The sequence below is a fragment of the Misgurnus anguillicaudatus genome, chromosome 12, assembly GCF_027580225.2.
Source record: "Misgurnus anguillicaudatus chromosome 12, ASM2758022v2, whole genome shotgun sequence".
Lineage (NCBI taxonomy): Eukaryota > Metazoa > Chordata > Actinopteri > Cypriniformes > Cobitidae > Misgurnus > Misgurnus anguillicaudatus.
Genome location: NC_073348.2, coordinates 20,964,373 through 20,989,329, shown reverse-complemented (window position 1 = coordinate 20,989,329; position 24,957 = coordinate 20,964,373). Strand labels below are relative to the sequence as shown.

Here is a 24,957-nt window from a genome sequence, read left to right as displayed (position 1 = left end):
ATTAAGTATGTTTTGTATTGCTTGGTAAGACTTATACTGTTAAAACAAATGGTGCTAAATAGCACTAAAAGTGGTTCTTGGCTTGTAATCATAGAGGAACCATTTTTAGTGCTATATAGCACATGAAGCACCAATGAAGAACCATACAGGGGTCATATGGCACCACTATAGCACCACATATGGTTCTACACTCACCTAAAGGATTATTAGGAACACCATACTATTACTGTGTTTGACCCCCTTTCGCCTTCAGAACTGCCTTAATGCTACGTGGCATTGATTCAACAAGGTTCTGAAAGCATTCTTTAGAAATGTTGGCCCATATTGATAGGATAGCATCTTGCAGTTAATGGAGATTTGTGGGATGCACATCCAGGGCACCAAGCTCCCGTTCCACCACCATTCCAAATATGCTCTATTGGGTTGAGATCTGCTGACTGTGGGGGCCATTTTAGTACAGTGAAATCATTGTCATGTTCAAGAAACCAATTTGAAATGATTTGAGCTTTGTGACATGGTGCATTATCCTGCTGGAAGTAGCCATCAGAGGATGTGTACATGGTGGTCATAAAGGGACGGACATGGTCAGAAACAATGCTCAGGTAGGCCGTGGCATTTAAACGATGCCCAATTGGCACTAAGAGGCCGAAAGTGTGCCAAGAAAACATCCCCCACACCATTACACCATTGCATTAATGAGAAACTGAACTCCTAATAATCCTTTAGGTGAGTGTATATAGCACTAGGGTTCTACACAGGTACTTCATCTGTGCTATATATGGCACTTAAAATGGTTTCTCTATGATTACAAGCCAAGAACCACTTTTAGTGCTGTTTAGCACTAATCCCCCTAACAACAACAAAGCAATGCCACCAACATCAAGGTTATGAGTTTTGCATGGGCGATCACTTCATTTACATTCATATTTTTAATCCTATAAAATCAGAAATACATCACTGGGGATTATCTATAGGTCAAGCAAAAGACTTGTCAAGCTAAATCTGATGAAAATCTGTTATATAACACAATCCTCTGCTCCCAGCATCTCTACACATGACACGGCTTCAGATAAATAATGCACTACCATACACTTACCTTTACAGTATGTCCGTACAAATTTTTTATGTTTCATAATTCAACTGTGAGCTAAATTATCAACCATTCATCTTCTTTACATACAGTATAATCTATATTGTATGGATTTCAATTGCATCCCTACATACTGTATGGTGCCTAGTTGTTCTCAGGTTAGAGATACAGCGCATGCTCATCTGTCATCATAGAAAGATCCAGATCAAGTGAATGACAAAATATTATAATGTAACAGTAACACAGTGTGTGTATCTTAGCTTCATACAACAATTATTTATTTGTGTGTGTGCGTGTGTGAAACAGATATGAAAAGAGAGATTTCACACCAAAACAAAGAGATGGATGGAGACAGGAGACAAGGACGGCACGCGGAGGGAGGGGGAAGATGAAACGGTGCCTCTGATTGGCTGGAATTTCATAGTGGAGATGAGAAAACGTGACCCGGTCTGCAGAGGTACTGCAGCAGAGAGAGAGAGAGAGAGAGAGAGAGAGAGAGAGAGAGAGAGAGAGAGAGAGAGAGAGAGAGAAATGAAAAGCGTGTGTTCCACACAGAAACAGCGGCAGAGCATGCGCGTGTGAGTCAGCGCGCTTCTGTGCGCGCGTGTGTGAGTGTACAGACAGAGGAAGAGAGAGAGAGAGAGAGAGAGAGAGTCAGCAGGGAATCGAAAAACGGCTGACAAAAAGTGTCACTGTGATGCAAAGAAAGATTTTAGAGAGATATTTGCGTTTAAGTGAGAAGAAGACGCAAACCGTGTGAGTGTCCTGAGGAAAAACAAGTCAGACATGAAGACTCTTACACAACTAACTGACTGACTGAATGAATGAGCAGGACTGAGATCAGCATCACTTAGACACCATCGCGCGGAAAGAAAACCAGAGCACATCCAAAATATTTTCTTCCGACGGTGCATTGTGACGCATCTGAGATCTCGAGCTCCATCTTTCACGTTCTCCACCCCTCCATCCACCCGTCCATCAATCTGGATCGCGGTAAAACGTAGGAACCGTCTTCTCCATCCTCACGCGTGCAACAGGAGCGTTTGTTGAGATGGAGAGCCCACAGATAGACGAGATGAACCTACAACATTAGCAGGATCAGGAGATTTTTGTGTCCTCATGTGAAAGAGAAGACCTACACTGTCCACGACACACGTTCAAATCCAGAGATTACAACAAACACACCTATATACAGGTAAGGATGCCTAAAATGTGCATTACTGTGTAGTTGCATATTCTACACTGTAAAATGTAAGCACGTGTAGGATGTATTTCTCTTGACTTTCATTGTTATGTTTTCAGGTATTATAGCCTGTATTTACATTTACCTAAAACATAGGCTAGTAATAATTAGGGCATATTAATAATATATTTAACCAGTTTATTTAGATTTAAATCCTATTTTTAGATATTTACTATGTGCATACACATATTATTAAGGTATAACTAAACGTATACACAGTATCTGTGATGTCTCTTTTAGCATGTGGGTGTGTGAAGCAAATGAATTCGTAGGCTATATATATGTTGTCACCTTAATGCATTTTTGGGGTCCCACATCCTCACTTCTGTTATTGCGTGGCCATGTTGGCCGTGTTGTGGAATAAGGCAGGTTGCAATTCATGATCGCATGCACACACAACCACACGCGCGTTCCATCAATGACTCACATTATCCGAGTGGGCATCTTCTCACATGGGGCTACTATACGGCAAGCACACATACAGTACCAACATTTACGGTTAAGACAGAGTAAGACCTGTGCTGGAGATTAAATGCTTCTGTGTTGCATGCACGGGAGCTGCAGTCAGTCAGTACGCTGCGTATGCTGCTCTGGTTGCATAACCGCCGCTGCTGGCGCACCCCTCCCACATTATCACTTGCACTAAAAACTGCTAACACAGATGCACACACCCCCGGAATAATAATAGCCACCCAAAACCTCAACCAGACACCCCAACCAGAGTTCCCGTCTGGTTTCTGGACTGTAGATTCAGCCTCTTGTGAATGAAGATTCAGCAATCGATACTGTCTGTCGATTTCTCAAAAGAGAGATATTCAGCAGAAGACGGCCAAATTTGAGGTCAAGCAAACATCAGCTTTCCTATGGCTAATGTAGTCACTGTTAAGAGAGGGCATGTGACCCTGTCTGTGAAATCCAGTCTAAATAAGTCACATAATCTAATGATGAGATTATGAGCATCAAAGTTTGATTTCAATCATTGATTTAACTTTAATTTCTATCTTTGATAAAGTCGATGTTAAGAATATCAAGGTTATTTCACAAAAGTTATATAGGATGGTTTAACTGTATGTAGAAAACAGTAAATCACAGAAAATGACTTTAGCTGTTTTCACAGACTGGGTCATAATAAATGTTGTATAAATATAAATTGATTTAGAGTCTTTATAGGTGATATTGCTCGGCATATTGAAAATCAAAGTTGTCAGTTTATTCTTTAAAATCTTTTATAATATGATTCTTATTTGATCGTATTAGGACAGAGATTTGTTTGACTTTTGGGAGGATTTTAGCAGATACTATTTTTTTCATCACATAGCAAAATGTTTTGACAGGTAACCTTAAAAGTGCTTCATGTGGTAATATCTGAATTCAATGGTTTAATTTAAAGGGGACATATCATGAAAATCTGACTTTTTCCACATTTAAATGCTATAAATGGGTCCCCAGTGCTTCTATCAACCTAGAAAATGTGAATAAGATCAACCCATCAGTAACTTAGTTTTGGTAAACCATTCTCTGCAAGCATGGGAAAAAATAGGTAATTGAAACTTGTGATGTCAGACAGGGATAATACCACCCCTTAATCTGCACTATCCAACCACGGCAATGATATTTAGTGCAGATATAAACTCATTTGCATTTAAAAAACTTGCACACCCAAAAAATTCTAACATGCTATAATAATGATCTATATGATATTTTGAGCTAATTCTTCACATACATACTCTGGAGACACCAAATATTTATTTTTATCTTAAAAAGTCTTGTAAAATGTCTTCTTTAAGAAAAAACAACAACAAAAGAAAAACATTCAAAATATGAATAAATCAATCAGTCTACAGTTCATTAGATTAGATCAGGAAAATGAGAGATAGATTTAAAAAAAAGTTAACAACTTCACCTTATCACATTTACAATCCGGGATAGTTTCCAAATAATGAAATTCCATCTACATTCCTTAACGATTTTTTGACAAATACCTTCTGGGTTCATTGATAAATTATTAAGCAAATATAAAGCAAAAAATACAAATTTTGAATATTTTTTAACACTGTTAGACTTTTTATTGTATATATGCGGTTGCCAGTGAGTTACTGTAACTGCCCCATTACAGTACCATAACTGTACATGTTTTTTACAGTATGATGCCTTTACCACAGTTCCATTTTACAGTATAATACCCTTACTGTAACCTAGTTTTAAAAAATATGTTGCCTTAAAGGGGGAATCGGACCTGGGTCGCCTGTGTTGTAGGTCCATAACACTACCACAGTGCCACAGAGTCACTTAATAAAAGTTACACGCTACACTTCCCAAGTAGCATCTTCTGTCACTCTCCCGACACTCTGAGGAGCGAAATCTTGGCGTCTCTAGTGTTTTGAAGTCTTGAGGTCAAATTCAAATCTGACGGTTAAGCATTTATCCATAATCCCTTTCTTGTTTCTCTCTACAATTCTCGATAAATTATTTACACTGCTGAAGAACAATTCACATTTTGAAATTTGCTTTACTGCTAAAAGCATAACAAATAAAATGTATTTCATTTCATAGATATATTTTATTTTTCCATTTTATATGCTTTTATTCAACTACAGTAGCACTACTGCTGTTGTTTTACAGCAGTCTACCGCAAGTTCAAAACATAAAGTAAATCACTGTAAATTAAATGTTAATACCCATAATGCAATGCATTCCAGTAATGAACTGGAAAAGAAAATTATGGTATTTTACTGGGCATTTTGTGGTAAGTAACTGTAGAAATTACAGTTAAGTCTAACAGTGAAGCAAAATACAATTTATAGTAAGTTGCAATTCAGTAATTTGGAGATCAATAAAATCGCTTAATAGTTTGTTTATTTCACAGCTGCTCCTCTAATTGTAACCTTTCAAAGCTAATTGCTTGTCATTATGCTGTTCTGTCCTAACCGATTGCTAACATTGTTAGTGATGGTCTTTGTGACACATGAAAAGGACAGGATGATCAGTAGAAGCATAGGGAACAAAGAGTATCTCTCCTGAATGAAGTGTGGGTAAAATGGCTGACGCTCACTTTGAATGACAGCTTCTGAATTATTAAACACTGCCTCCTATTTTCGCTAACACTTACATGACCTGCATTCCTTATAGCAGCACATAAACATGTGCTATAATCATTGCACGTATTGTACAGTAAGTGCTGGAAGTGAATGTTTCATCTTTTCACTTTTCAGAACCATCTGTGTCTGTTTTATTGGTTTGATGTTTGCAGTGGTACACAATGTCCCACAATGAAAATTCTGCTTGTTCTTATAGATTTAAAAAATAGATGAAAGCCTTCAACAGCTGCCAATGTGATCAATAGGTACAGTCGGTGTATAGTATATAAACTGTAGTTCTAGCGCACATACTGTACATTGTTTCGAAACTTTTAAAGGAACAGTATGTAAAAAATTTATATCAATTAATCATAAAATGGCCCTGATATGTCACTAGACATTAAGAAATCATTTTCATTTCAAATACTTATATCACTCACAACAGTGGTCTGGATATTGTCTTTTAAAAAGTGAAGTTGCAGCCCTCAACTGATGTTTATGTTGTCATGTTGTGTTGTGTGATTGCAGTACCAGTTTTAGCCACAAGTTTTGTGATTGCAATACCAGTTTTGGCCACAATCCTACATACTGTTCCTTTAAAAACAACATTAACTTATCGAAAGTATTTTTAGAAATTTTTCATGATGACATTATGCAATACGTTAATGCTTACTGTTTTTAAATCAACATATAAAAATATGTTTAAAAACAAAAAGAAAATGACGTTTTACATTCTTTTTGATTGTTGATTACGTCAAAGCACACATTCATGTGCCAGTCTCTTTGCTTAAACTTTGTTTAACCTCTAGAAGTATTAAAAGTATTAAGTTGTTGCATATTGTTGTAATATAGATATTGCCCTATGCACCTCTGCGATATTTCGGTAATTTTAATAAAATGTGCAGCCCTAAAAAAAAATTGGTTTCCGGACAAAAAATTCATTTCTTAATTTTAAGAAATAGTTAAACATAAAAAATATATTTGTCAAGTTTATTAAAAGAACGTTCAAATGAGCAATTACTTTATAAATCTGACTAATTCTCTATCACTTGGATTACAACTTTAATGAAAACTTTATGCATCTATTCCTTAAATATGTTAACAGAATCACATCAAATAACACATAACTTAATTTACATAATATCTACACCATTGTGACAAATTGCACCCACGCACACATGCTGTCAATTTCATTCGCTGAGTCTTAATGCTATTTGTAGCGCATTTTCATTTCGGTGCAAATATTTTTATTGCAAATCTGTAACAGTAACGTTAAGACCTTATGTTTTAGATGCTGTTCAAGTTGTGAATGTTTTAATATTGCAAGTTTCTATTTATCCAAAATTACTTAAAAAATGAAATCATCCTGTGACTGCATGTGTGAGATTTGCCGTGGCCAGAAGGCCAGGGCTCCAGACGGGCTTTCAGAGATAGAGGTGAACAGCTGATAGCATCGCTGACACAGGACATTGTGCCCTTTTCCTAACTGTCTCACTGCACAGGTGGAATGCATCCAGAGAGAGAGAGAGAGAGAGAGAGAAAGAGAGAGAGAGAGAGAGAGAGAGATAAAGGGAGAGACAGCGAGCAGGGCGGTCGAGAGGATGTGCTTTTGGAATGTGCTGGGTGGTACCTGTGTGTATTTTTGTTGTGCTGGTGTGTGTGTATTTCTGGGCGTGTGAAAAGAGGGAGTGAGTGGGGTATGAGGTCAGGAATGTTCCAGATATTCTGATGACGGTGCACCCATCTGTTTGGTTGCTTTCAGCATTTTATTTTCGATTCTGTTGAAACAGAACTGCAAAAATAATGAGAAGTTCCTTGAACCCTCCTGCTGTCTTTCAATTGATTGGACAATCAAATAGTCCTGCCCCATAAACACGCAATTGGTTGAGCCAGTGTTGCTGTTGAGTTGGCTTGGATGCTCAGACGAACAATGTTGTGATGGTGTTTGTGGAAATTTTGATGACTGAAGTTAAGTGAAATAGGGGGAGTGCTTACCAAAGTTTTGTTTCCTATAGAACCCTTCACCGTTCACGTCACAGTCGGTTCCCACTGCGCATGTCAGGGTCAGAAAAGTCATTACAGCAGATTGAGTTGGGTGTTATTCAGTATCGTAAAAAATGCCTACTTACGTCGTGGGCTCTGAAAATCGCACCAGGTCTTCCGTTAAGTTTTCGTGATTCATGCAGAATCTCAAAAAAAAAAAAAATACAACATCTGCGGCTGCAAGCAATTAACGTGCAGACTGAGACAATGCAAATATCAAAGAGGCTTGTGTTTGTAGTGCTCACTTCATTTGAGGTAAGTCATCATTTTTCAGCCCTGTTAGATTAAATTTCAAAGCCTCGATTGTATGAACAGTTTGACCCCATGCTGCGCGCGCACCCGATAGTCATTCAATGTTTACAAACCTTGAAGGGGTCTATAGACCGTTTCAGCAGTAACAACATAAACAAGCGGCTGCACGTAACTTCCGGTAAACTCCGCTAAGAATAAATAACAACAAAGTTCTTTAAACGTAGATTATTTATATAACAAGCAAAAAAACAACACATAGATTACCTAGGAAACCAAAACATTTCTTATTTTCGACAAGGCATTTGTTCAAGAGATCAGTTTTAGCAACTAGTCAGACCTTAAAAATAAAGAAACCGGAAGTAAGGTTCGGATCCAGATGTGTATCACGTGCGTCCGATGAAACGGTCTATAGAAGCGTGGTGTTTTTTTTTTTTGCGCTGACAGCCAGCGCTTGGTGTTTTTTCTGCGCTGAGCGCCGAGGGTTAAAAAATATTCAACTTTGGGTGAAAAGCTCAGCTCGTAATGTCAGTTCTCACACGGCCGTCCGATCACAGTGAAGGAGGGGTGGGATAAACATCACAACAACTAAGCGCAAATCGTACATCGACTTATAAACAAAGCAGAAGCGTCAAAGCTACCAAAGCGCACAGCTGTAAAAAGCAGTTGGCTGAAAAAAGCTGGCAGTCGGCGTACGCCTGCCGTTTTTAGACACATTTAAAAGCTTTCGTGTGCACACCCCCATAGGATGGTCAACAAAAAGATTGGATTGTGGAAAATGGGTGTTCCACGTTAAAGATTCAGGTTATAATTTGCATTAAGCAGTCCCTCCAGAAAAATGTGATTATGCGATCTCATGATTTAACGCATAATTAGCCAAAGTCCGCATATGCATTTTTTCAAATATGCCGCACTTTTGCAGCATAAATTGCAGATTTCCATGTGCAAAATATGTGGGGCTTGACTGATTTTATAATCCTCGCATTTTCGTGGCAGAAAGTCACAAATATCTTAGCAGAAAGTTGAAAAATGTTGCCATGGCAACGTTATAAAGTGACGTGATTATGTGACGTGAACATCATTGAAAAGCTGCAAAACTGAAAACAGTTTTTGCAAGGTCCCTCCATTTTTTACAAGTTCCCGCAACTTTTGCAAGTTCCTGCAATTTCATTGCATAAAATTGCAAAAATATCCTGCATATTCCATCGCATTTTTTAAGAAAGCGTGCCGCAAGATCAAGGATTTTTGCCCGCAACAATCACAAAAAAACTCTACGGTTTTCTGGAAGGACTGATTAAGAATGTAAATATGGATCACTTTTGTTTTCAGTTATCGATCACACTTTATATGAGTTGTCTTTAACTTTTAAAAATACAATGTAACAATTGTTTACATACAGTACATGCTGTAACATTTTAACTAAACTGCAAAAAAATGCAAAATGATTTATGTCTTGTTTTCAGCAGAAATATCTACAAAATCTTAAATTAGGATGTATTTTTTTGATGAGCAAAATGACCTAAGAAATTAAAACAAGCAAATAAATCTGCTACTATTTCTACTGAAAACAAGATAAAAAATACTAAGTAAGAAAGTCATTTTTTGCATTGCATATTTAAAGTAATTACACTTTTGACCTTATCCCTAACCCTACTCCCATCCTGAATACAGTACAGTAGATAAAAACACCCAGTATAGCTGGGATAAGTAAAAATATTTTAACATCAGAGCTTACACGACACATTTTGTGAATCAGTGTGTGTATTTGTGCTGCGGTGGTGGTGCCTGGATGTACTGGAATGTGATGTCTTGCTGATGTGATAAGGTTGTGAATTAATTCAAGAATGTTCAATGTTGACTGTTTCTCAATGTTACTGAGCCTCTCGGCGTTCCTTTCAAACACATATTACAGTTTATAGTGCTTTCAAGGTATTTTCTACACTATATACTACCACTTTATACAAGGTTAATGTTAAAACATTACTGAATTACTTAGCAATGTGCGATAAAAATGACACAGTTTCAAGTGTACATTCTGAATATTTATTACCAATCGGTTCTTATTCAGTCCTGCTCTTTTCATTTATTTGCAGTACCGTCCAACCTCCTCTTCACCATGCATTCTGCTGACAGGGTCAGACGCATACATGATTTCATTAAGCCCATCCGCTGGGCCAGCAGTGTAGCACAAAGCAGCAGACAGCTGATCTGTTTTAATATTTTCAGTACTGTCTGACACTTATGATGAGCCTCTTATATAACCGACAAGCTTGTCTTATCAAAAAATTCTGCATGTAATGCCGAGAGGCTCCTTATGATATGCTATAATTAATAGCAGTTAATCGATTTGTAGCTACATTGTGTAGGATACACAGTCACTCAAAGCACTAAGCGTATGCCACAAATATATATGTGTGTGTGTGTGTGTTGCTGTTGTTTTCAAAATATGTGTTTGTTGCGTCATGTGAACCATGTGCATCACGTGTTTTGTCAAAATAAGTGCCTGCTGCACACGCGTCAAAACCGTTTATGATAAAAGAGACGCTCACGTTCACAAAATATACGCAAGACAAGACACTTCCTTAACAGTAAACTCTGATTACGCATGAGATTATGCGAGTATCTGGAAAACGCGAGCGTCTCTTTTGTCATGGACCCTTTGGATGCGTGTGCAGCAGGCACTTATTTTGGCGGGACACGTGATGCACATAGGTACGCTGGACGCGCAGAACACATATTTTGAAATTACGACCAACACACATGACGGGCTACATACATGTTGTGACGAACTTCGCACCGTGCACCCTCGAAAAAAGAAGTCACCGGTCACCACTGACATCATATGTGTGTGAACTGTGTATAGACGGTTTCATCGGATACACGTCTGGATCCGAACCTTACTTCCGGTTTCGTTTTTTTTAATGGTTTGACCAGTTGGCTCAACTTATCTCTTGAACAAAATGCCTCGTCGAAAATAACAAATGTTTTGGTTTCCTAGGTAATCTATGTGTTGTTTTTTTGCTTGTTATATAAATAAACTGCTTTTAAAGAACTTTGTTGTTATTTATTCTTAGCAGAGTTTACCGGAAGTTACGTGCGGACCGCGACAGCCACTTGTTTATGTTGTTACTGCTAAAACGGTCTATAATAACTTTGTATAGATAAATGCACACACATGCATGTTTATATTTAAGAAATGTTTACATGTGTATATACATTTGTAAATTAATGTATAATTTATATTATATATAAATTAATATAGACCGTTTCAGCAGTAACAACATAAACAAGCGGCTGCACGTAACTTCCGGTAAACTCCGCTAAGAATAAATAACAACAAAGTCCTTTAAACGTAGTTTATTTATATAACAAGCAAAAAAACAACACAAAGATTACCTAGAAAACCAAAACATTTGTTAATTTCGACGAGGCATTTGTTCAAGAGATCAGTTTAGCAACTAGTCAGACCTTAAAAAAACGAAAACGGAAGTAAGGTTAGGATCCAGACGTGTATCACGTGCGTCCGATGAAACCGTCTATATAAATATATATTTTTCTTAAAATTATACATGTATGTGTGCATATTTATATATACATAATTATTATACACAGTTCACACACATATATGATGTAGACAAAAACTTTTATTCTGCTATAGATTAATTGCGATTAATCGTTATGCATCCCTGGAGCCCAGGTAACAGACAGGCCGAGAAAAAGTATACCTTAAATGCAATCGACTGTCACTTATCAAAGCCAAATGCATAACTGTAAAAGCAATATTTGCTAATTAAAATAATGGAAAATGGCAGGTAAGGGACCGTGTGAAAACTTCACACATTACATATAAACGAAAACACACATTTTGATTGGTAGCGGCAGTCAAATGTCCTTTAATGATAATACATACAGTACAAAACTGTTGTTATCTTCCCCAGCATAGATATGTATAAAGGCTAGATGTGTTACGGCGGCCATTTTACCACAGGGCGCTCGCTCACTCGTAGCATTGAGTTTAATGGTGCAGGTACTTTTAAATGACCATAACTTGCTCAATTTTCTACCAATTTTCGGAGCGGTTTGGTTTCTTACAAACGTTATTAACGTGGCTATATTTCTGGATGCTTTAACATGTTTCATGAATTTTTTGTATAACTATGCAGTGTCACAGGTACATCTTTGACGTTTATAACAAACCAAACCGGTTGGAAATTGGTAAAAAATTAAGCAATTTATGGTCATTTAAAAGTACCTGCACCAATAATACCCAATGCTACGAGTGAGCGAGCGCCCTGTGGTAAGATGGCTGCCAAATGCGTACGTTCCACTCAATTGGCCAGCAGCGCGGGTGAGACATCTAGCCTTTATACATTTCGGTATCTATGTTCGCCAGCTAGAGGATGCTTCATTTTGAAATGTATGAGGTTATTTTTTTAATGCAGCACAGTTTTCGACAGCTGTGCTAGTCTGATGTCTCATAAATCACTCCGTAATCCGTTTTACACAGTAATTCCAACTAGAATAAATATGTATGGTTATTTATTTATTTGCTAAGTAACCATGCAATAGGTTTGATAATGCACATCACTATTACCACCAACTACAGCGCTGACTGGTATCATCCTCACCTGAAAATCATACAGCATTTGCAGACCTCTAAATAGAAATGTATGTGAGTGTGAGAATCATTTCACTCATCACATCTCACAGTCCCTAATCCACCAGCTGACTGTGCGGATGTCAGAAAGCTTTTTTGCACCTTTGCATGTGTGTGTGTGTGTGTGTACGTGAACCACTGGTTATTTTTGGCGCTGCATCGCAGCCCTGCGGTGCCGTGGTAACTTGAATGAATGCGACTGACAGAAACTGGCTGATGACCTCCAGAGAACGGAGGAATGGTTTCCTGTGTTAACATCCTAATTCAATTCTTTTCAACAACTAAACCAATAAAGGATAAGAAATGAGAATGAATAGAGGATAGGATGACTAGTTATTAGGTCTGATTAGTCATAATATCGCCAAGGTGCTGGCACAAAACAAGTGTGTTGTAGTGTGCTTGCGCATGTGTCGGGTGTGGGTGTTAGCGAGCGGCGGGCCACGTCAGTGGGTGAAACAGAGTGTGAATCTGGTTGGAAAAAAGAAAAAACAGAAGTGGACATAGTGGAGAGAGGCCAAAAATAGACTTTCTAGTTTATGATGCATCCATGTCGTGTAAGAATTTCCATATTTATAAGATTACAACTCATGTATTACTGTATGTACCACTGTAATTACAACATGATTTTAGAGTTAGGACAGTACAATCTTATAGCCATTTAGGTGATTTTCTTGAGTTATAAAGTAATATAAATATTTTTATTGTTTTTTAAATTATTTATAGGGATGTAGTTTGTCTTCTTATAAACCTGTTTAATGAATAGTATTTGGAAAGCTGTACTGCTGTGTTATATAAACATAAAATGTACTTACGTTGTAAGTCTGTAAGTCTTACAACAATGACTAAATCTAACAATCAATTTCCATTTAACTTCATCCATAATTACTGACACTGCCCTAATTTGAATACTTGGTGATGACATTACACTTACAAGGGAGCGATGCTACACCTACACAACTCATACGATTATTCATGATTTGATCATTCATTTGATGCATCATGCTTTTGATGTCTTTAAATTATTTGTTTCTTTGACCATGCTCATGAATTCAGAATGGATCTATGTGCAGCTTTATTGTTGATAACAATGAAATAATAATAGAAACAGACAGTCCTGCCTCTAAACTAATGCCATTGCTTTTATAAGTTGAGTTAATTTTGGGATGCTCAAACTGAGTAATGTTGTTCATAGGGGTGGGAATCATTTGGACCCTGATGATTTGATTCAGAATTGATTCTTAAAGGAACAGTATGTTAGCCTGACGTTGTCATACTCAATTCTAGTCAGAATTTGAGTCTGATACCGCTCCATTGAGCTAAAATTATGAGGCGTGTCTCAACCGAAAAATGCCTCTGCACTCAATTGGATAGACCTGTGACCAATCAGAGCAACGGAGTGTGTGACTTATGTTGAAATGGCGTCTTTAGCAGCCTGATCGAACTGCTAGTAATTTCGCTACAATGATACTAACATCATTGTAATTAAACTAAGTCTGAGTTAGCGAAGGTACATCAACACCTACTATGTTTACAACATTTCATTTATATCACAACATTAAGTATTTACTAAGTCATACAGTAAGACTATCTCTTACCATTTGTACGTTAGGTGAACTTCATCCACGACGATAGCTACCCATTACGTTGGCTTGAAAAATATCGGAGCCTAGCATGTCCCTCCACTTATTCAACAGTCACGATTCCAGGCTTCCGAAAAGAAGCTGCCTGGCAACGACCGCTAATTATATCCATCTCGTCGTGCACGCCGAGTTGCATCGCCGTGATACGCATTTCAGTTGCTTCTTTAACTTTGTCCTCCATAGGAAGGACGGCGAAAACATAAACAAATGCCTTGATCGCGTTTCTCTGTTCCGCTTTTTAAATCAATGCTCTGTCGATATCTTTTAGAACAGACTCAATGTCAGAATCCACACATCTGAATTCACCAGCGGCAGCCATTTCATTGTAAACAGATTGAACACATGCGCTCTTTGGTGACGTGGTTGATACGTTACTGTTGATCATCTGTCCATCATCGTATAAAGCCCGCCCTCACAATTTGATTTGTCGGCCGGTTTTGGTATTCGCATAGTAGCTCCTCAACGGGGAATCCCCAGACCGATCTTCCCCGAGTTTCAAATAGTGGTGGGCGGGGCTAAGATCGGCTGGCACCCAGGCTAACAGTATGTAGGATTGTGGCCAAAACTGGTATTGCAATCACAAAACTTGTGGCTAAAACTGGTACTGCAATCACACAACTGGTGCAAATACACAAAATGACAACATAAACATCAGTTGAGGGCTGCAACTCCACTTTTTAAATGACAATATCCTGGCCAGACCACTGTTGTGAGTGATATAAGTATTTGAAATGAAAATTATTTCTTAATGTCTAGTGACATATCAGGGCCATTTTATGATTAATTGATATCATTTTTTTACATACTGTTCCTTTAATGTCCCAATTCAATCCAGATGTCCTAATTAGCATATTTTTGACATCATTACGTCACATTTGCGCTCCAAGCCAGACCGGTGTCATTGAACTGTCATATACTGTATTTTAATGCAACTAAGTGTTCAATAAAGTCATTCTTATTAGTGCTGCCACTAACGACTAATTTTCTAACGACTAATCTTTCTATTAGTCGACTATTCTAAACGACTAATTAAAAAAAACTCAAGTTTTTTTATTTCATTGTGTCCATTTTATTTTGAACTCACCAGTGTCTTAAACAATATAAATAACTTAAATGTTACTAAATTAAAAATTACAATGTAAACAATATAAATAATAATAAAAAAATTCCAGTGCAAAGTAGTTGCTTAACAGAAATATGAAATGTTTCTCTTCGACTCTTTACATTATATTACATTTAAACACAACTGAATGCTGTTTTTACAAATTATCTGTTCTGTTGTCAGACATAAAACGAGCCAAACATGACCCATTACACTTCGTGTTTAAAGCAACCAGCTGTTTCTGTAACAGCTGCTAAAATCCTGATTTAGATACGCGACATTGTCTGACAAAATCACTATACATTTATATTGAAGCTTTAATGCTGTTGCTCTTCTCATAATTGTTGTTGTGTTTTGAGCCATTTTTTTATTTTAAATGCGAGTGATATAGCGCAGACAATTCGGTGCAAATTCAGAAATATGTGAGAATACACTGTTGTTGTTACACAGACTACAAAACACGTGCACGTGCAAACTGCATCATGGGAGGGAGAAAGCTCGCACACAGACTCGCACTACTGCTAATCTTTCTTCAAATCATGTTAACTCGATCAGTTGTCTTTGTCTGTAACATCTGTGACTGTTTACTTTTACGCAAAAAGAAAGTATACGGAGGAACGTACATTGAGAACACTGCCACCTTTTCACTCTCATATGAGAGAGATGCGCGCTGTTGAGGCGCTGCACGCAACATGAGAGAGAGAGCGGGGAGACGTGCTAAGCACTCGCAACAATGTATTGAGCCGTTTAAAATAGTAAAATAAAAATGTAAATGGGAATCATGAGAAGTCTATTTGTGGCAGCTAGTGTTGATTCCGTGGCGGGCCGCCACGAACAAATCAATTTATGGGAAACACTGATAGCCTTTAACATACAAAGACAGTAATTGTACTTCTCAAAAGAGTTAATAAACAGTACAGAATAGCTCGCCGTTTCATTAATAATCATATACTTACGTTGTCCTATTCTTCCCTGTGGGTGCATCGTCAATAACTCACGAGTGTTTTCGTTTGAGACGCTCGTGCATTGTCGTCGTGCTCCAGTGATAAGCCAGCGACGTTTGGCACAGTGTAACAGACCACTCTTTTATTTTTTAGGGCGCCCACAGCGCAAAGACTGGCGTGGAGGTGAATTACAGTGAGCCGTTTGAGATGGGAGAAAAATAAATTTGCGACTCCTCGACTAAAAAAATTGCCGTTGACAAATTTTCATGGTTAATTACGTCGACTATGTCCACTAATCGCGGCAGCACTAATTTTTATTTACATAAATATTTGTTTTTTTTGTTGTTAGACATTAAAAGCAATAAAAATAGTCATTAAAAGTGACCTATTAATTCTGTATGTTAACTGACAATAACCCTCACAAACTTATACATTGTCTGATCACCATAATCATACACATTGGTTTTGGCTGTATTACTGTATTTATCTAATGCAGCTTACGTAGAGAGCATTTGTAGAGAAATTTGTAAAGCCGCTGCTATTTAATTTGTTTCACTTGACGTTTATATGATGTTATATAAACAGTCAAACAAAGTCAGACCTTCCAACTTGTATATACGAGGTCATCTAAGATGCGACTAAATCTGAGCAGTGCAACATAATACAACAAACTAGCACATTTCCATATAATGAACAAATCAAATTGTTGTTTATTACTGTATGTGGGTGTTCTAGTTTCTCCCTTTACTTTGCTAGCAGTGAGGATGTGGAGTAAATGAATTTGTGCTCTCCCTCCTTGCCGTTTCTTTCTCGTACATTCTTTGCTCAGCACATCTTTCATCATTGCTCAGCCTGCAGAGGACTATTACAATGTCAGTGCGCTCTCCACATTTTCCTTTTTTAATAAAGCACACACACATACACTTTTATCAGATTACCGTCATTGCTACATGGCTTTTCTCACATTCACTGTTTTCAGACTGGTCTTATAATAATGACTTACTTCTACAGAGAAAGTCCCCTTTTAGTGCCATTATTTATAACAGGTATGATGCAAAATACCTGCTGCTTGGCTACTTTGTGTATTGCAGCAGTGATAGACACCGATTATTAACCTTAGTAGACAGTACATACAGTAAGCGTTACTGTATTGTAAGGGCTAACAGAATAAGGCACTTAAATAATTATAGGTGATTCTCACAAAATCCAGATTTAGAAGGTGCCCAGCATCAGAATTTTTAAAAGCCCTTGAAGCCAATTTTTTTTGCAAATATAAGATTTCTTCTTATGAACTTACTATAATCATTATTTTTAGAGGAATTAAAAAATATTTCCTATAGAATTATTTACATTTTTTTGATTATTTATTTATTTATTTATTTGTATTTTTTATTTATTTATTTATTTATTTTTTCTATCTGCCTTTTAAAGCGACTTTGAGTTCGAGAAAAGCGCTATAGAAATGCAATTTATTATTATTATTATCATAATCAAAAATTATCATTACCGCAACATGAGATATTACATTAAATATATGCATTTACAAACTCATGTTTCGGTAATGAGCACTAAAAAGTTGCCTAGGTACTATGACAAACAAAATTTCAACTTTTATCTGGAGAGAAAAATTAAGAACTGCTTACCTGGTAGCCATCTTGAGTGTCACAGTCAATTATGTCCCTTCCAACTATTTTTTTTTGAAAATGTTAGTTTCTTGAGGGCTTAAACAATGATTGAAAATTGTTGCGGAGGATGAGAAAATTGGTCTTGGACACATTTATATTCCTTATTATTGTCTCTACATTTACCAATGATCACCAAACACCACATGTTCCTTTACTGTAAATGTTTATAATATAACATGCACTGAAGCTTTTTATTTTTGAGATTTTTTAATTATAAATATTTCCATGTCAAATAACCCAAATCCAGACACGTTGCGGAAATGAAAATTTTCCCCTTAAGTGTGGAAAAAACAACAAAATTGTTTTTTTTGTAATTTGAAATCATGCATTGTTTATAACTGTATGCTTATTATTTTGATAGCATTTACTTTTATTATCAAAATGTTTCGTGACACCTCGCAAGTCTAATTTCACAAGAATCACCCTTATTTTAAGAATACATCACATGACTGAAGCAAAATGTGTTGCAAACAGCAAGTAGACTTTTAATATCCATCTGCAGCCATTTTATTGCAGTGGTCTTCTACCGTGTTGTGTAAACATTGGGACAGATTGTTGTGCAATAAGGTCCTCGATCTTGATCACCCCATAGTGGCTCTCCGTGCCCCACCAGGCCACAGATGGCATCTGGCAGATCGAGCAATTGGGTTTTTTAGACTGGAAAAGAGCCTGCGTTACTCCAGAAAATTACATTCTGTCTAAATCTTTTTGGATTGCACAGCTCTTAAAATGTTATCATCAGATTTTTTTCACAGTAATTGCAGGACACTTTTTAGACATTGTTCCCCAAAGCACAGACAAATGGCCTAAAAAGGCAGAGCTTTGTCCTTGCACTAGTATCACCTGAACTCTTTCTCTTCCTCTCCAGGAAAAGGAGCGACACAACACAAGAGTCTGCATATCTTTGGCATGCTTGGAAAAGAGCTGGAAGCAAGTAAGGTCTGGCAAGACTCCTGAGACACCTTCGGACCTGTCACGTCATCACAGACCGGACGCACGTACTGTCAAACTCAACACAGACCCCTTAAGGAATTCTTGGCTTTTAAGGACTGGGAGAGCACCTCCTTTTAGATCTTTTCAATGTCACAACTCTTAAAAAAACAGCAAAGGTCATGGAGGTTTAGGTGAAGCCGATCAAAAGAAGAAGTGAAACAGGGTCATACTATAAAGGCGACCTCAAACAGGAAGGAGGTTTTGGTGATCGTTGGTTGCATCACCTCCTGTATGAAACGTATAAAGCGACCTATCAGAAAGTTCACAAACAGAAAGCCGACTATAAAGTATTACAGTAAACGGTGCTTAAAATTTGAAGATTAACTGTGTATTAAAGTCTGTATTTATGTCACAATAGATGTATCATTGAAACTGTGCCAACATATCTTTTGATATAGTGTGGTGTTCAGCCATTCATTTGTAAGAAACAATATCAATGACTATCCTGTAACTTACAAATTAGATTTGTGCAATATCACTAAACAGGGTGTAAGTTGCTTTAAAACTGTTGGGGACAAAAAAAGTGCAATCTCTTTTGAACACGACATAGACTTTTGTTGTACTTCAGGGCTTTTTATACTCTAGACATTCTGCACTGGCTGGAGGTCTTTGTCCATCTGTGCCACACAAAGACTCAGGCTGACCAAGGAGGGACCTTGAGACAGCAATGGACAAACCCATTCGCCCTCATGTCCCCTGCAATGGCTGAGTGTCCTCCCCCAGTGCACTGAAGACAAATTCTGCAGGACCATACACTACACACAGTTCCTCTGCCAAGATCACCACATCAAAAAGTGAATGTCCTGCCTGCGGCGCCAACCTGTGACCATCCCTATGGACACCGTCAAGATCATCCAGTCGGAGAAGTTCTCCCGGGAGTGTACGGTCCCTGTGACCCAGCCTCGCTACGCCCCACCTCCCCGTGTGGCCTGGGACGGGGGAGGCGAGGGAGAGGTTATCGTCAACCAGGCATGTGGAGACCTCTCGGTGGAGGTCAACGGAAACACCATGGTCGCACCCAGACCTCTAGCCTCTCCGACTGCCCCCGTCCTCCGTCGCGAAGCCAGTTATCTAGCACAGCGCAAGGCCAGCGTGTCTGACATCTGTTACCATCAGTTCCACTACAAGATGGATGATGTAATCGTCAACCAGTATGTGCTCCGCTCTTCCTCCACCTCTTCCTCCACGTCCTCCTCCTCCTCAGGCCCAGTTATGCCATGTGAACCGCTGGACTGCCCCACCTGCGGACACACCTACAACTTTGCTGGGAAGCGGCCTCGCATTCTTTCCTGTTTGCACTCGGTATGCGAGGAGTGCCTGCAGATCTTGTATGAATCCTGTCCCAAGTACAAGTTCATCTCGTGTCCCACCTGCCGTCGCGAAACCGTGCTCTTCACCGACTACGGGTTAGCCGCGCTGGCCATCAACACCAGCATCCTCAGCCGACTGCCGCCCGACCCGGCGGGGACAGTGCAGTGGGGCAGCGACGGTGATCGCAGCTGCTATCAGACGGTGCGCCAATACTGTCAATCAGCTTGCACCTGCCACATTGCCAATCCCCTCTCCTCTTGTGGCATCATGTAGACCTGATTGATCAAGTGATCGGCACAATTCATTTCAAAATGCTATCCAGCCGTACCAAGTCGAGTCACACACATTCAACCCCTCTGTACAGTCATAGCTGTATCTGTATATTTAATAGCACAGGATGCTGTGTGGACTTGAAGTGAAAAGGACACTTGTGTGCAATGACAGAGATAATGAATTATCAGAGTAAATGTATTTTATGTATGAACTGATTACCCTCTATCCCTCAATCTCTTGTTCGGATGTGTTCGTCATTGACATCTCTTTACATGGGAATGCTAAGGGAAGTCTATCTCCCCCATCCTGGGTATAATAAAGACTATTAAAGAATTTAAAAGTCAGAATTGTGTGTCATTGTTTTGTAAGCAGATACTTCCACCTCAGATTTATATCATTGATTGAATTAATTGCTACATGTTGCTTAAAGGGATAGTTAACCCAAAAATAAAAAATCATGTAATCTATTACTCACACACAAGTTGCTCCAAACCTGTATACATGTCTTTGCTCTGCCGAACACAAAGGAAGATGTTTGTAATCAAGCAGGAGCACCACTAATTTAGGAAAACAATATGGAAGATAATGGTGCTCCAAAACTGTTTGGTAACAAACATTGCTAAAAATATACTTGAATATAATGGAAAAGTCTTCAGCCACCATGCATGCCAGAATTAGATTATTTGCTTATGCAATGTTATTGTGATCATATATAATATTTCTCAGGTTTTTTATTAGAATACAACCAGAAAATACAGGAAATGTGTATAGTATAAAAAACGGTATAAAAATGTAAACTGATGTGTCAAGTTTTTATGGTAAACTCCCCTTTCACTTGAACAATAGCAGGAAACTGCAGGATCTCTTAAACCTAAAAAAAATCATTCTTAATTTCTAATTTTAAAGAAATTAGTCTTTTCACTTCATTCTGCTCAAAAACGCTCAAGATGTGTTTCGTGCCAAGAGAGGTCACACTAAACACAGACGAAGCCTAAAGAAGACATTTAGTCCTGAAAAAAGTGTACATATTTCCTGTATGTTTCGGTTTATATCTTAATAAAAAGATTGAAAAATAAATATGTATGGACATTAAAACTTTTAAACAATAAGTCTGGTGATGGTGGCCTTTTTGCACGGTACTGTTTTTTTGTAAGCAGAACAAAGATTGCAATTTGGTTTAGTGCCACCAGTGGGGCACAAATTATATTGCACAACACTAAATGCATTGTGGAGTATAGAAGTAAAAGAAATAGACAGTCCTTTACACTTTTGTTACATCATCAAAATGATCAAAAACAGTCTACTGTATGCCTTACAAAAATATATCCAGGATATTTTCAAACAAACGCCTTTTCTGTTTTATTTTATTTTTACATTACCTATCACATTCTTATTTTATTAAGTGATAAAAAAACTCACAAATATATTTAAATTTATTTTGATTGGTCAGTCATATTGTTATGCAGTCAAACATTTAATAATTACACAATTCCATGCAAATGTCAACCTTACCATAAAAAAAAGTTTTTACCAAAACTGTTTAACCATGATATAATATACTCAAATGAGGAAGTGCAGCTTTCAGATTCTCACTTCCATAACGTTGTATCTTTTTCATACAGTACATGCAAACACAAAAATTAAAATAAAATAAATATCATTTGTTCTTGAAAGATCTGTCTCTTCTCCATTTGTTGGGCATCATCATGTTCCCTTTCAGTCGGTCACTACGACGTCACATCGTGACAGACGAATTGGGAACTCGCTTAGAGAGACCAATCTGCTTCGAATACTACTAAAACGCCAATGAACTTGGCATTGAGATATTTGCATAATGCTGGCGCCGCCCCGCCAGGTGCGTATATAAGGAGCACGTGCAAATAGGGAAATCAGCTTTTTATCGCTTCGAAAGCCGGCAGTATCTGCTACTGAGAAGCTACTTTACTCTTTTGGGATCGATTGCTGAAGTTGGTTGGACTAGCAGTACCACAGCGGACGCTTCGTAGCTATGTCTGGCGGACATGTCGGATGCGGAGAAGAACAAGTTCTTAGACGCTCCCGTGTCCAAGGCTGGTCTCTTCGGTGAGTCGGTGGAGTCTTTCGCCCAGCAGTTCTCCGCCGCCCAGAAGCAGACGGAGGCGATCGCTCAGATCATGCCCTCCAGCGCCAGCTGCCCCGTCTGCTCCTCGCCGAGGGCGCCCTCCGGCGGCTGCCTCCGCCCCCCCGCTAGAACATCTTCCAGGCCACAGAGGGGGAACAGCGGTCGGCAGCCCGCCCCGCCCGCCCCACCCGCTTCCCGTGGCAAACGGAAATCGAAGCGGCCCTGAGACGGGTGACCTGGATTTGGATGGGATCACTCAGCGGGAGACGGTGATGGCACCGCTCCTTCCACCGGTAGAGGGCCGGGTGGAAAATCTTTGGTTTCGTTTTGTTTCTGTTCCGCCGGCTTCTCAGCCGGCACCCACAAAACCACAAGAAGAGTGTATTCCTATTCCTTCTCCAGGTGTCCAGAGGATCGAGAGAGATGTGAGCGGGCAGTCAGATGCTCTTCCTCCCTCTCCTCTATCGCCAGCGGGTATTCTGAGGAGTTCGAGCTCTCCACTACGGAGACCGGACCACCAGCAACCCCTTCGGAGTCTGCGTCCTCCGCTGAGGAGACCAGACGACCGTCTCCCTCAGCGGGCTCAGGTCAGTGTCACACACACACATACTGTAGATGCTTATGCTGTCACAGCAGACGCACCGGCAGTCCCACCTGTCTCGCTTCGCTGCCCCACCGCGGGTACACCGGTAGTGCCGTTAATTCCTCTCGTACGGTCTCTGGGGGCTTGGCTTCAGCTTCCCAGCCCGTCTCGTTGGGTTTTGCGCACAATCCGCCTCGGTTACGAAATTCAATTCAACCGGCACACACCCAAATTCTCGGGCGTACGTTTCACCACGGTGAAAGCGTCCGATGCACATGTACTGCGTGCAGAGGTCGAAGTCCTATTGGCGAAGGACGCGATCGAGCCGGTCCCTCTTACCGAGATGAGATCGGGTTTTTACAGCCCGTATTTCATAGTACCCAAGAAAAGCGGCGGGTTACGACCAATTTTGGATTTGCGCATCCTGAACAAATCTCTTCAGAAGAGGTCTTTCAGGATGATTACACCGAAGCAAATATTCAGTTCAATACGCCCCCAAGATTGGTTTGCAGCAATAGACCTGAAAGACGCGTACTTTCATGTGTCCATTCTCCCTCGTCACAGACCGTTTCTCCGGTTTGCGTTCGAGGGCCGGGCATATCAGTACAAAGTTTTATCGTTCGGGCTGTCTCTCCCTGTGTGTTCACAAAAGTAGTGGAGGCGGCGTTAAAGCCCCTCAGAGAGAGCGGTGTTCGCATATTGGCTTACCTCGACGATTGGCTTATAGTAGCGCATTCTCGGCAGACGCTGTGCGAGCACAGAGATCTAACGCTTCGGCATCTCGCCCGTTTGGGTCTTTGGGTCAACTGGGAAAAGAGCAAACTCTGCCCGACGCAGAGGATCTCTTTTCTCGGTATGAAACTGGACTCGATCGATTTAGCGGCGCGTTTGACAGAAGAGCGCGTCCAGTCAATTCTGACTTGCCTCGGTTCATTCCGAGGGAAGAATGCCGTCCCGCTGAAACAATTTCAGAAACTCCTGGGGCGTATGGCGGCAGCAGCGGCCGTGGCGCGCTGGCATCCATCGTGTAACCATTACACCTGCGTGTCGCCTAACATTCCCCCCGTGGTCAGACCCCGCATTTCTCAGGACCGGCGTGTCCATGAGACAGGTCTCCCGGCATGCTGTTGTCCATACAGATGCCTCCGACACGGGCTGGGGAGCCACGTACGACGAGCTCACGGCTTCGGGGGTGTGGACAGCACCCCAGTTGCATTGGCATATCAATTGCCGCGAGTTATGGGCAGTATATCTGGGACTCGTACGCTTCGCTACGGAGCTGCGAGGGAAGGATGTACTAATTCGCTCAGACAACACTGCGACTGTAGCGTATATCAACCGTCAATGCGGTTTGCGCTCCCGTCACCTGTCGCATCTCGCTTGTCATCTCCTCCTTTGGAGTCAGAAGCATCTGAGGTCCCTTCGTGCCATGTACATCCCGGGCTCGCTCAATACAGCGGCAGACCCGAGCTGCGCGCCCCGGCGAATGGCGACTCCACCCCCAGACGGTCCAGCTGATTTGGAAGAAGTTCGGTTGTGCGCAGATAGACCTATTTGCGTCGCCGGATGATACCCACTGTCGCCTATTTTATTCACTAACCGAGGGCAGCCTCGGCGTGGATGCGTTGGCACACAGCTGGCCGCGGGGCATGCGCAAAGACGCGTTCTCCCCAGTGAGCCTAATAGCACAGACCCTGTGCAAAGTCCGGCAGGACGAGGAGAGCCTTTTGATGATCGCCCCATATTGGACGACCAGGAATTGGTTTCCGGAACTAATGCTCCTCGCGACAGCCCCTCCCTGGCGGATTCCTCTGAGGATGGACCTTCTTTCTCAAGGAGGGGGCACATTATGGCACCCGCGCCCCGACCTGTGGAATCTTCACGTTTGGTTGTTGAGCGCGCACAAGGTTTAAGTGATTTACCCCAGGCGGTATCTAACACAATCGACGCGGCACGAGCTCCGTCT

At 40.0% G+C, this 24,957-nt stretch overlaps 1 protein-coding gene across 1 annotated transcript; it reads left to right on the top strand.

The window, feature by feature from the left end:
• The first annotated feature begins 1,643 nt into the window (after positions 1-1,643).
• On the top strand, positions 1,644-20,654 carry rnf208 (ring finger protein 208). The gene is made up of 2 exons (XM_055208826.2): positions 1,644-2,285; positions 18,599-20,654. Exon 2 carries the CDS (start codon positions 19,522-19,524, stop codon positions 20,305-20,307), a length of 786 nt encoding a protein of 261 aa, XP_055064801.1. The 5' UTR covers positions 1,644-2,285; positions 18,599-19,521; the 3' UTR covers positions 20,308-20,654.
• Positions 20,655-24,957: the final 4,303 nt, after the last annotated feature.

Excerpts from the sequence above, each read along its gene's own strand:
- rnf208 (XM_055208826.2), top strand. The coding sequence starts at position 19,522 with ATGTCCTGCCTGCGGCGCCAACCTGTGACCATCCCTATGGACACCGTC.